This window comes from Chenopodium album, chromosome 10 (assembly GCF_948465745.1).
Source record: "Chenopodium album chromosome 10, dcCheAlbu1.1, whole genome shotgun sequence".
In the NCBI taxonomy this organism is placed as follows: domain Eukaryota; kingdom Viridiplantae; phylum Streptophyta; class Magnoliopsida; order Caryophyllales; family Amaranthaceae; genus Chenopodium; species Chenopodium album.
This window is the reverse complement of record NC_137843.1, coordinates 43,489,885-43,504,118: the sequence shown is the minus strand read 5'-3', so window position 1 is coordinate 43,504,118 and position 14,234 is coordinate 43,489,885. Positions and strand designations below refer to the sequence as shown.

General features: G+C 35.6%; 1 protein-coding gene and 1 long non-coding RNA gene across 2 annotated transcripts; one reads left to right on the top strand and one right to left on the bottom strand.

The window, feature by feature from the left end:
* Positions 1-587: 587 nt before the first annotated feature.
* On the bottom strand, positions 588-4,142 carry LOC145563954 (uncharacterized). The gene is made up of 4 exons (XR_014094694.1): positions 3,459-4,142; positions 3,273-3,373; positions 1,121-1,175; positions 588-990 (listed from the first exon to the last, which is right to left on the bottom strand). It is a non-coding gene; the product is annotated as an uncharacterized LOC145563954 (long non-coding RNA).
* Positions 4,143-6,974: 2,832 nt separating this feature from the next.
* On the top strand, positions 6,975-13,878 carry LOC145563953 (putative glutathione S-transferase parA). The gene is made up of 2 exons (XM_081624334.1): positions 6,975-7,399; positions 13,519-13,878. The coding sequence occupies exons 1-2, from the start codon at positions 7,082-7,084 to the stop codon at positions 13,861-13,863; spliced, it is 663 nt and encodes a 220-aa protein (XP_081480460.1). The 5' UTR covers positions 6,975-7,081; the 3' UTR covers positions 13,864-13,878.
* The last annotated feature ends 356 nt before the right edge of the window (positions 13,879-14,234 follow it).

Here is a 14,234-nt window from a genome sequence, read left to right as displayed (position 1 = left end):
ACTTTTCACCAAACACGACCATCTAGTTGCTCTCACTTTACTTTCTAGAAAGTACTCTTATCTTAAACTTATTGAATTACTAGGGTTTTGAAAAGCGCACATTATCTATGATTGCGTGATTGTTACTCCATGGTGTAACTACATTGAGGGTTGAGTAGCTTTTTCTTTTGGTCATTGTTAAATGGGTGTTGCTATTTTATACATGTAGTTACTTTAGTTGTCTTTTTGGACTAACATGCAAACTATGGGCATATTCTTGTACTTTTGCTTGTTACGGTGTATCTTTGATTTTTCACAAACAACTCTTTATTAATCGTATATAACCAATTATATGTTTTTGCTTAAAATCCTTTGCATTACACTCATAAATCAGTCCCGACAATTGCCTTCTATTCTAGTCCATCTAAACTAAAAGCTCACACAGCAACAATACACATAACATTCATTTCTTAAAAAAAAAATTAAATAAATAAATAAATAAACTAATTGGCTAAAATATCATATATACAGCCTCCTATTTTGTAGAGCCATATTATTCCCATAAGAATAATCTACCATTTACTTAAATAATAAAATCTACACGATAATAATGAAATCTTATCATAGTATCAAATGGAGATGACTTACTCAATTGATCATTCAGTACAACATTATAGAAAATTACTAAGTTGCCATAAAGGCTGTACAGCAAGAAGAACAAGCTAGTAATAGTGCTTTGATACCTTCACTTTCTTTAACATGCCATCTTCCATCTCTATGTGATTCTCAAGCATTTAGAGGGCCATATTGAATCAATCCATTACCAGTTATGCCATCGGAGAGGCTAAACCTTGACACATCTAAGCTTAAGGTATGTTGCACACCATTCTTCAAATCCATCCCTCCCAAGTTACCAGAAAAAGCACCCTCCTCCATATCATCTACCTGACTCGCTAGTCCAGTAATTAAATCATACTCCGTAATCATTTGCAAGATCAGTAAAAACAACATCTTCACCAGGTAGCACAAAATCAATTTTATGGTTAACAATATCATTTTTATAATTTTTATGAAATCAAAATTCAATTAAAAAAACTACTGTACAAAATATTACAGAAAATATATTTTTACAAAATCATACCTTTGTTTTACCACAACAAGGCATTCATGCTTGGTAGCTCCATCAGACCATCAGCCTGCATGAACAATACAAAGCATAAAAATCGGTTGACAGATAAGATCCATCTTCCGCACAATATATGACAGCCACGTCTTAATTAAGGAAACTAAATCATTAAAATAGACTACAATTAAGATTTGAAGTTTTAGCTTCTAAAACTAACAAGGATGCTAACGAATTTTAAACTCATATCTCCGTTTGAGATAATTTGATGGGTAATGATCCAAATTTGTAACAACCATGTACAAATTGCCCAAATAACCCAAAGAAATCCCTCATGCTTATTTTTTTCACCGATCTTGGCCTCCCTTCTTCTATTCTCTCAACTCCCACTTATCTACAATTTCATCCATGCTCTTTCCCTTGCAACTGACAAGAACTACATACTTATGTTCCTGTTATGTGACGGATTACTTGTTTTCATCGTTAAAAACTCAAGTCACACTATCCATATATGCCCACCACCACCACTAGCTACCACTACTGCCTAAGACCAGTCCTGATAATGACTCGTATTACAAGGCATACTGTAAGAGTATGCAATCCTCGATAGGAAATTACAATTGGAGGCCTAGAGGGCATCGCCACCACTGATGATAATAATAATGGATTAGAAAGAAACAAAGTCGTGAACAGAAAAAGATAATCAGGAAGATGTGACCATTGATGATGATAACAAATAGTACAAGAAGGAATATTCTGACTGTTAGTCTTATGAAGAGAAATTAAGACAAAGATGAAACAGAACAAGAAGAGAAGCAATTGTCAAGATTAGTACAGAGAAATTTCACAGAAAATTTTGATGATTTCATTAAAAATGATGAAGGAAGATCTCAAAATTAACCATAATTTGCTCAATACACTGCTTCATAGTTCATATTTAGAGTTAAGACATTGACATTCATCGCTGAGCATGTCTTCTAAGATAGGGGGATTGGTAGAGCCGTGTACCTTTCCAATTAAAAAGAAGCAGTCACAAAAAACCCCAAAATACATGACAAGCCTTAAAACTAATTTGATTTATCACCCATCTGCAGACTTTTGTATGAAAAGGGAAGTGAATTTATTTTGACTTGCACAATAGTAACAATAAGTAACCACACAGAGGATAACAACTTAAGAGCAAATAATATTGGGATGATGTCCCACCAAAGTCAATTCATCTTATACACCAAACTCCTGGTAGCTAAAGCACATCCATCTTAAACTACATACTCCTGGTAGCCAAAGATGTTGCAAATGCAAATCTCCCAACAACCCTAAGCACTAACCCCCCGACACCGTTGCATCCCCCAACAAAGCGGTTGAACATAACCCAACCACCCAGATGAAGACAGAATGTCATGACAACAGAGGCGTCCGTCGCAAAAGCCCCCAAAAACAAGAGCCACTACTCAACAATTATAAAATTTCACATTAAACCAACCTTTATAGGGCCATCCATGGAATTAAATTAAGATAAACTGGCATAAATTATCATTATCATCTTCTTCATTAAAGATTTTCACAACAATGGTGATAATTTCAATTCCCAAATAATAACAAGAAAAACCCAAATCAAACACAAAAGTACAAAACCCATGTTAAAACAAATAGATAAAAATAAAAGTATAATCAACAATCTTTACCCCTTAAAATCAACAATCAAAAGTCTAGAACAATCGGGAAAAAAACAACAAAAGAAATGTATCTATTGCGTTCACAGAAAGGGAAATCCCTTATCTTAGCGAATTTCTTATCAACTTTATCAACCAAAGACCAGTAGATTTCAATCATGGGTATCCCACTATTGTGCTGCATTATTTTACAGTATATTCTCTTCTTTTTCTCTCCTCATCAGACTCAATTGACCACCCACAAAAGGGTCTAAGAGATAGAGGAAGAAGAAGCCTCTTACAAATAATTCAACAAACCCAGAATTAAAATTTTAAAAAACAATTAAAATGAATACAAACCAGTAGAAGAGTGAAGAACATGAATAGCAACAACAAAATCTCCAGGTTAAGCAAGGTCATCGATACCAGAATTGTCATTCCAGTGATCAATAAAAAACTAATATATTCACTTCATTTCAACATAATTAAATTCAACCTAAAAAGGGAAAAGAATTAACCTTCAATAGCTTCTTTGGTAGTCTTGAAAACCAAACTAATGCTCTTCCAAAACCTATTTCCTCCTTTCCCGGGTCGCTTTCCTTTTCCAATTTTCTTCAAGCTACAATTTCCATAATATTATTAAAATAGAATAATTTAACTTAATTATCTGACAAATTTAGCATTTTACAAAGTTGGATGATTACCTCAGAAACAATTTAGGCTGCTTCAAAAAGGCCTACTTGATTTGTTTTATAAATAGTGAAATGTAAATTAATTAAATGATAACATAAATACTAAGATTGTATAATAAAATCGAAATTCAATTAATCTAAGGGTCTGTTCACATTTACTGAATTGAGCTGAACTAAACTGAACTGATTGGAGCTGAACTGAGCTGAACTGAACTGAACTGAGCTGAATGAATATTTTATGAGAGAGGGAAATTAGGAGCTGAACTGAACTAAACTGATTGCGGCTGAACTGAACTGAAGTGAAATTAAGTAAATGTGAACAGGCCCTAAGTAATTAGATTGAAATAGTACATGTTCCGCCATGATTTAGTGGTTATAAGATGAGGCTCAGACGAAGCAATGGAGGTGCCGCAGAAGAGAGAAGTAAGAAGATGAAGTAAATGTCTTCTTAACCACGCCATATTGTATCTGAGGCCTCATCTTCTCTCTATTTCTTCAAATTTGGGATTTTTTTTCTTCGTGAAAGTAGAGTTTTCACATTAGACAAATTAATTGAAAATCCACAAAATTAGTTGTACTTAATTAAATCAAAATTTACCCATAAAAAAACTTTCAAAGCTCTGGTTGGCAAAGCTTTTAAAGCTCTTGTTGGCAAAGCATGCTCCTTCTCTATAGCTTTTAAGGTAAGAGAAATGCAAGAAAGATAAAGTTGAAGAGGACAGAGAAAGTTGATGCATTCAAGTTGAATTGCTAGAGCTTTGAAGTACAGTAACTCATCAAACAAGGAAGGAGAAAGAAGAAAATTCCAAGGTAAAAAGCAAGTCAGTATGATTCATAAAAAAAAGGATGGGAGGAAAAAAAAGCCACATCAGCTCTTTCACACATGCCATTCATACATGTAGTTATTGTTCATAAGGAAGTAAGGTGAAATCTTTTAAGGGTTGAGGATTAGTTTGTTATTTTTTTTTTGAAATACTATAGCCTTATTTTTGTATAACTGATTTTAATTTTTTTTTCTAAATTAATTTTTTTAATGAAATTAGATTATTTTTGCTGAACTTTACTGATTAAAAATATAAATAGACAGGAGGAGTATCACTCATTTAAGCTCGACCTCTTAAAGAAGCTTAGGTCATTGACTATGTCACTCAGAGTATATATAATCCCACCATTGGGCTTTTAAAAAAATTTTAATAATTTTTCCGAAGTGAGTGTAGTGTAAGAACTTAATATCAATGTACAATTTATTTATTCGAAATCATCTAACTTATCTACTAATCCGAATTTACCTTATCTTCTTGTAAAAACACACACACGAAAAAAAAAACTTTATCTTGCATGATCATAATAAACTGAATAGCATGGAACTTAACCTACCTTTTGTAAGATTAGGTATTACGTAGTAGGTGCTTTTAAAAAAAAAAAAAAAGTAATTACGTAGTAGGTTTGATTGGAATATTCACCGTGAAAAAGAATATATATATATATATATATATATATATTTAAATGAACCTTAAATGATTTCGTAAGACTTTATTTAAACTTAACCCCTTTTAATTGTTAATCTGCGTTCGGTGAGCGCTTTCTTTCAAAAAAAAAAATAAATAAATAAAAAAAAAATTAAAAATTAAACTTAACCCCTAAATGACGCATGTGATTACTTCACTAAAAACAGTACTCCCTCCGTTTCAATATGATAATCCCCATATGAAATCAATAAATAAGAAAAGAAGAATATTTGGAATTTAATATTAAAGTAAAAAACAATTCATAAATAGTTTTGCCTTATTTAAATTGTTTTGATTTTTTTTAGGAAACCGTCAACCATAATTGCATAATTCAAGGGAATAATTTCTTTACTTAGAGTCATGTGATAAATTCACAATCAAATCAAAATTTAATATGTAAAAAATAGGAAATAAAAGCTAAGTTAGAAGTGGAATACATTCAATATGGGTAGATCTTTAATTTACATGGGACTAACAAATTGAAACGGACGGAGTAGAAAACAATGGGCTTCTACCCAAAATTCTAAGATTAGAGAAATTAAAAAATGGTGTGGAGAGCAATAGTATTACTTGATTTAATTTCAGGCAATATGGGTGAAAATTATATTAGGGTCATTATTAGAGAAGGATGTTGAGTATGTATTTATTGTATGTGCACAACAAATTTTGCTAAATCATGCATGCTTTGCTCCATATTATAAAATCTTTAGAAATCAAGTCACCTCTCCAAGATACCTTGGATCATTGGATGATGTTTCTTGAATGTACACATGAAAGACAAAGAATGAAATTGATATATTTACCGACTTATAATGTAGGCTCTGATTGAATTTATTGGGTTGTTGTTGACAGCTAAATGGTGCCTCCTAGGGGTGTCCACAATTCGGATAAAAACCGAAATCCAATCCAATTCAAACGGAATTATCAATTCGGATCGGATCCAAACTTTAAATCGGATCGGATCGGATTGAGATTTTTTGAAAATTCGGATTTTCGGATTGGATCGGATTGACCCTAATTGGATCCAATCCAAACCGAAAACCGAATTGCAAAATTAAGCTTGTGTAAATATGTTTTTTGAAGTTTAGGTTAAATAGTTACTTCTACATAAAATAAATTAGGGAGACTTTGTATTAATTAATTAATGGCTTGATGTTGAAATATTTATTTTAATCATGATTTTGAAGATTTATATTTATATTAAAACTTTATTTTTATGATCGTATTAGACGCTAAAAAACAATGTATTATAATTCGGATTTTCGGATCAGATCCAAATAACCGAATTTTAATTCGGATTGGATCGGATTGGATCAAGAGAGAAATTTGGATCGGATCGGATTGAAAAATTGAATACCGAATTATATTTCGGATTGGATCGGATTCGGACTAAATCCAAACCGAAAACCGAACGGACACCCCTAGTGCCTCCTTACACTGACGTCCGATGATTGAATTTGTATCGGATTGCATAATATTTGAAAGCTCATAAACGGGTTGAAGAGATGATTTAAGTCCGACTTTTTAGCCTTTAGCTCAAACCTTATCCCGATTTAATTCAGTTGGATCATTTTCCTTTAATAAACTTTACTTTGTTTTTTCCAAGTGTAATCCTCTAATAAATACTCATGATTTCTTGAACCCATATCTTGAGGGTTCATTCGTTTTTAATTTGATGATCTTTTTTTTTTTTTTTTTTTTTTTAATTCTAATTATAATTTAAAATACAACAACCAAAAATTGTGATTTGTACCTTTTTGCTGTTAGTCTTCAAAGTCATGATGATTCAAATAAATTTGACCTAATTTATATTTTAAAAACCCACTATCTCATTTTATATATGCACTTGTTATTATACAAAAGCCATCATTTCAAATCGCATCAATTTCCCACTAAAATACAACTAAAAAAATAATGCAATCACAACTACTATCTAAACATTAGGCATTCAAAAATAGTTGTTCAAAATAAATCATTAAAATTGACCAAACTACTTATTTTAATAGAGAACGAGGACTCCTATTATTATATGCACAACTATGCAACCCACCAATCTTCTATATAAACAAGTAGCAAAAATTAGTTTCTTACACAAAATTTTAAGAAATAGTGTGAAGTAAAAAAAAAATGGCGGGTGAAGAAATAGTGTTACTTGATGTGTGGACTAGCCCATATGCAATGAGAGTGAAAATCGCATTAGAAGAGAAGGGAATTGAGTATGTTTGTAAACCACAAAATTTGCTTAATAAAGGCTCTTTACTTCTTGAGATGAACCCGGTTCACAAATTGGTACCGGTTTTTATCCATAATGGTAAACCCATTTGTGAATCTCTAGTAATTCTTGAGTATATTGATGAGGTTTGGGCTAAATCGTTTCCTTTGCTTCCTACTGATCCTTATCAACGATCCCAAGCTAGATTTTGGGCCAATTTCATTGACAAGAAGGTAACTCGTTCTATCGTATCTATTTCGTGTCTTAGTATAAACTACATACTCGTCCGGTGTTATTTGACTATTTTTGTGTGGACTTATATTGTGTGAATGTTATTGAAATTTATGTTATTTGAATTTATTAGTACTGTATGGGAATATATATATTATTAATATATACAAAGTATATGTCTAGATTTATTTGGTGAACTTATTTTATTTGTGTTGTACGAAGTACTCAATATCTTTAAGTACTGAGTAACATTGTTCATTATTACCCTTCTTTGATGATCAAAAGTATTGTGTAGTGATCATGGATTCATGGTACAAGAACTTAGAAAAACTCTTGAATATGGGATGAATAATTTAAGATGGTATTCTGTAGGGCCTGTTCACTTCAGCTTAATTTCAGACCAGTTCAATTCATTTCAACTCCTAATTTCCTTATCTCATAATATTCATTTCAGCTCTATTCAGTTCATTTTAGCTCCAATCATTTCAGTGTATTTCAACTCAGTTCAGTGAACATGCCTTTACTCGTAACAAACTAACAACTACATAATTGATCAAAACTATAATAATGAATTAATGATGTTTTTGTTTTGTAGCAATACTAATATACTTGGAGTAATATTCTCTTGTAGGGATGTCAACGGGGCAGGTTTTGGCATTCCCATCCCCATCCCCGCCTCACATTTTCATCCCCATCCCCACGACGAGTCTGAAAATTATCCCCATCCCTGCCCCGGCGGGTCCAACTCCAAAACCACCCCGCCCCATCCCCATGTGGATATCCATCCCCGTCTCAGCCCCACATAATCCCTGCCCCATCCCCGCCAAATCCCTACCTTAAACCACCACAAATAATACATTTATAGTCCAAAAGAAAAAAAAAATTAAAATATAAATCTATACAGCTACACTACATTACTACAGCTCAAATAAAAAGAAATAAGTAGTACATACTTAACATAATGAATTAAAAAAAAAATACAGTAACTTATAGAATTATAGACTCCAAACTAATAAATACAAGTATAACCCAAATTGTCCAAATATTATTTAATATAAGTCTATAAATGTTAAAATACATAATAATAAATCCATTATGCCTTGAATTATTCAGTTGATACTCTACTTGTTCTGGAACACCAATTAAGCATATTCATGGTCAGAGCTCCAAAGCTCAGTCCTTTATTAGATTATATGCTTGTGTGGCTCTAATTTTAGATGTATCTACCTGGATTTTTCGTCAAAAATAGGTAAGGGAAAAAATAATTGGGAAAAAAAAAAAGTTCGAGAGAGTACCGAATAAGAAGGGCATATCGGAGCTTTGATCGGCGCACAACTTAACAGCGGAGATTCAGAGGTGTGAGATGTTAGATTATGTAAATAATCTAGTGTATATTATTAGTTGTATTTTACTAATGTATCCTTAGCCCTAACCCTAGTATTATCTTATATATATATATTAATGTTTAATGAATGAGAAAGCATGACAAATATTCTCACATTCTCTCATGGTATCACGAGACTAGGTTTTTCGATCCGAAACCCTAATACTCTTCTGCTCATCTTCTCTATTCTTCTCCTTCCTATCTTCTTCTCCTATTCGGTTTATTCTCCATGGCCGACCAAAAACTTCATCTAGCCACCGTTGTCACAAATATCAAGTGTTGCATTCCTGTTGTTCTTGATTATGATGGCACTCAATATAACATTTGGTCTACTTTATTTCAACTTCATTGCCGCACAACTATGGTCATCGATCATATCATACCACCGAATGTTAATTGGAAGGAAAAGGCTCCCGAAATTTCTGACACCGCTCTATGGCAACGACTTGATGACATTGTTCGTTAATGGATTTATAATACTATTTCCACTGACCTTCTCAATTCCATTATTGATCCAGATGACAAGGCGATTGATGCTTGGAAGTGTCTACAGGAATTTTTCCTCAACATTAAGTCTACCCGAGCTTTACATCTTGATGCGCAATTTACTAACACCAAGCTTGAACAATTTGATGGTGTACTATTAAACCTTATGCACACTCCTCAAAACCTTAGCCGATAATTTGAGGAATGTTGGAGACAAAGTCTCCGATAATCGAATGGCTTTGCAACTATTGAAGGGTTTATCGGAGGAATACAAACCCTTTCACACATCCGTTAGACATCTCAATCCCTTGACCTCCTTTGATACTCTGCGTTCGATGCTCGAACTAGAGGACAAGGTAATTCTGTCGATGTCCTCACAGATTATGTTGAAGAAGCATATTTTACACGATCGTCTTCGGCATCGCATCATTCCAAGGGTGATTCTTCACAATTTTCTACTTGCGGGGCATCTTAACCTGCTCGTGGTGGCCGGAAACCCAAGGGGAAGGGTGGTAAGAAAGGTGGCGGTGGCGCTGGTCAGGGCAACCAGCAGGGGCAGCAACAGCCACCACAGCAGCAATGGGGTGCACAGCAGCAGCAACAGCCGAGTGCACTGCAACAACAGGGGTGGATTTATCCCCCCTAGGCTTACTGGAACCAGGCAGCGTGGGCCACCCCACCTTTCCCTTATCCGGCCCAAAGCCTAGGCCCACACCCATGGGCAGCCGGGCCGAATCAAGCTCAGGCAGGCCTTCTTGGACCTCAAAAACCCAAGCATATCATGTTTCGGGGCCTTCATCTACTACTTCAGGTTCCGTGCCTATGAACATTGAGCAAGCAATGTACACTATGTCCTTGGCCGACACAAATTACTACATGGATACCGGTGCTACATCTTATATGACACATTCTCAAGGTAACTTATCATCGTATTTTCATTTGAGCAAAAATAAGAATAATACGATTATTGTTGGTGATGGTAGCAAAATTCCAATTACAGGTTATGGTCACACATCTTTAAACCAAAACACACTCCAACTAAAAAATGTCCTTCATGTCCCAAAGATTGTCAAAAATCTAATTTCTGTTCGAAAATTCATTATGATAATAATGTGTCTATTGAGTTTGATCCGTTTGGGTTTTCTGTGAAGGATTTGTAGACGGGGAGCAAAATAGTGAGGTGTAATAGCAGTGGCAATCTTTATCCTTTCTTCACTGATTGTCAAGTCTTTTCAACTTCTATTCCGTCAGCTTTTGCAGTTGTTTCTCCTAGTGTGTGACATTCCTGTTTAGGGAATCCGGAAACTAGACATGTGTGGTTTGATGAGTCGGTTTTTCCGTTTTCCAAAGTGCATACTCCTCTTCCTCATACATATGATTTTTTAGGTGACCAATCGAGTCTCTTAGACAATCCTATGATCATTCAATTTCTTGAGTTGAGCTTTGACACTCCCCACACTTAAGACATGACATCCCCCTCCTCATAGCCCCCTTCGCCACCCACCCGCGGGGAAACCTCCTCAGCCGCAGGCAGCCCGTGGCGTACACTGCCTGGCAGTGCTGTGTAGTCACCACAGGCAACCCGCAGCTCAGGCCCTGCGCCCGCAACTACAGCTGCTCAGCTACTGCCTGGCCGCGGGTTTAGCTCTGCACCCATAGCCACGGCAAGGCAGCCCTCCCCCTCTACTGCAGGGCAGCCGAGTCATCCCGCACTCTCTTCTTTTACTCCCTCCTCTCCTATGCCTAGCTGCTCTCCCCCTATGCGTGACACTTCTCCCATTGCTCAGCAGCGTGATTTTATGCCACCTCCTGTTACCCCCGCCGGGTTACAAGCGGGCAATGGTGTGGATGATGCATCGCATGGTGAGGACAAGCAGCCCCAATCTCCTCTTGCACCTCCTCCTTTGCCGAAATATCATTCCATGGCTACTAGAAGTAAACATGGAATATTCAAGCCTAATCCAAAGTACTGAGAACAATCCCTTCATACCACTACCTCCATATCACCTATTCCCAAAAACCCGGTCCATGCTCTTCGTGACCATAATTGGAAATTTGCTATGTAGGAATAATATGATGCTCTTATTGATAATGGTACTTGGGAATTAGTTCTCCGACCACCCAATGTGAACATTATTCGTTCATTGTGGATTTTTCGGCACAAAACGAAATCTGATGGCTCCTTTGAAAGACATAAAGCTCGTTTGGTTGGTGATGGTAAAACACAGAGGGAGGGCATTGATTGTGATGAAACTTCCAGTCCGGTTGTTAAACCGGCGACTATTCGGGTGGTTCTTAGCATTGCTTTGTCTTTCAAAGGAGCCATCAGATGTAAAGAAAGCTTTCTTACATTGTAACTTGAATGAAACTGTGTACATGTATCAACCTTTGGGGTTCAAAGATCCGGCTCGTCCTGATCATGTGTGTCTTCTCCGAAAGTCGTTGTATGGTTTGAAACAGGCACCCCGGGCTTGGTATCAACGTTTTGCAGATTTTGTGGCTACTATTGGTTTTGCTCATAGCAAATCCGATAATTAGAAAATCCGATAATTCCTTGTTCATCCTTCGCCATGGTACTTCTACTGCTTACATCCTTCTATATGTTTATGATATTGTTCTTACTGCTTTTTCAGAGTCTCTATGCCGTCATGTCATCTCTCAGCTTAGCTCTGAATTTGCTGTGAAAGACTTGGGTAGTTTGAGCTATTTCTTGGGTATTGCTGTATCACGGAACAACAATGGTTTATTTTTGTCCCAAAAGAAATATGCTCAAGAGATTATTGAAAAAGCAGGCATGTCTAATTGCAAATCTACTACTACCCCGATAGATTCCAAAGGGAAGTTAAGTTCCACTTCGGGTGCTCCATATGACGACCCCACTACTTACCGTCGTTTATGTGGTGCATTGCAATATTTGACGTTTACTCGACCAGATATATGGTATGCGGTGCAACAGGTTTGTTTGTTTATGCACGCACCTCGTGTGGACCACATGAATTCGTTGAAACGCATTATTTGCTATCTTCAGGGTACGTTACATTTTGGTTTGCACCTTTATAAGTCGTCCGTTTCTTCTCTACTTTCATACACGGATGCAGATTAGGGTGGGTGTCCAGACACTCGATGCTCTACTTCAGGGTACTATGTTTTTCTTGGCGATAATTTGATATCCTAGTCCTCCAAACAACAACCAACTTTGTCTAAGTCAAGTGCCAAGGCAGAGTACAAAGGGGTTGCAAATGTGGTTTCCGAATCATGTTGGGTTCGAAATCTGTTGCTTGAGCTTTTTTGTCCTATTTCTAAAGCAACATTGGTTTATTGCGACAATGATAGTGCTATTTATCTCTTTGGTAATCCAGTTCAACATCAGCGCACTAAACATATTGAGATGGACATACACTTTATTCGTGAAAAGGTTCAGAAGGTTGAAGTTCGTGTCCTACATGTGCCATCCCGATATCAGATCGCAGACATCTTCACCAAGGGTCTACCTAAAGTTTTATTTGATGATTTTCGGGACAGTCTCAGTGTTCGCAGTCCTCCGTTTCGACTGCGGGGGTGTGTTAGATTATGTAAATAATCTAGTGTATATTATTAGTTGTATTTTACTAATAAATCCTTAGCCCTAACCCTAGTATTATCTTGCATATATACTAATGTTGAATGAATGAGAAAGCACAACAAATATTCTCACATTCTCTCATGAGAAACTGAGAATAGTGGTTGAGGTGAGAGGAGAGATGTGAGGTGAGAGGATGAGTTTTGGCTAGGTTATTTTTATATCAGGATGAGTAAATGAGACGTGGGTATCTTTTTTTACTAGAAACTTCATTAGTCAGTACCTTTTTTTTATGTATAATGTTTCATGTACATATAGGTCGGGTATAAGTCGCGGGTCAGGCGGAGCGGGGTGGGTATGGGGCGGGTATAGCTTAAAATCCACCCCCGCCCCATCACCCATGGCAGATATGGATTTTAGACCCATCCTCGCCTCGCGACCCGCCAAAGCTAGACCCATCGGGGCGGGGATGGGTCGGGTTTCCTATTAGACCCGTCCCACTGACATCCCTATTCTCTTGTAATCATTTCCTATTAAAATTTATAATTTCATGTACCGTAAAATTTGGTTAATATATTCATTTCTTATTAAATATTTGTAATTCACATGCTAAATAAGTAGCTAATTTAAATTGCATTATTTAAGCTAATTATTACGTATTGAAAACTTAAATGGGTTGTAATTTATTGCAGATATATGCCGTAGCAAAACAACTATGGAGAGTAAAAGGAGAAGAACAGGAAAAAATAGTAAAGGAATTTATTGAAAACCTGAAGATATTAGTAGGAGAGATTAAAGATAATAAGTTCTTTGGTGGTGATACGTTTGGATATGTTGATGTCGCATTGATTCCATTCACAAGCTGGTTTTACACTTTGGAAACGTTTGGAAATTTTAGCATTGAGGCTAATTGTCCCAAAATTATTGCTTGGGCTAAAAGATGTAAAGAGAGACATAGTGTATCTAGTTCATTGCCGGATCCTGATAAAGTTTATAACTTCGCTTTGGACTTCAAAAAGGCTTTGGGTCTCAACTAAAAACCTTTATATACTACCTTTTTAAATTACTATGTGCAACTTTTGGTTAATGTTTGTTTATGAGATAAAGTTTTACATTAATAATTAGTAGTAGAGGTAGTAGTACATTTTATTTTATATATATTTGTAGACTTGGAACGTGTTGAACTATTTGGTAAACTTACTTGTATGATCTTCCTTTTTCTGTTTTATTAAGGATATATTTCTTAATCTCCGCTGTCTAATAATACAATATCATCGACTTTTATAGTCTTGGAGGCTTGGAGCTATGTACTATGTATTTGGAATAATTAGGGTATTTTGTCAATCTATAAATCTATAAATATAAGTAAAATAATTACCGCTGATATCATTACTATCTACATGTCAAC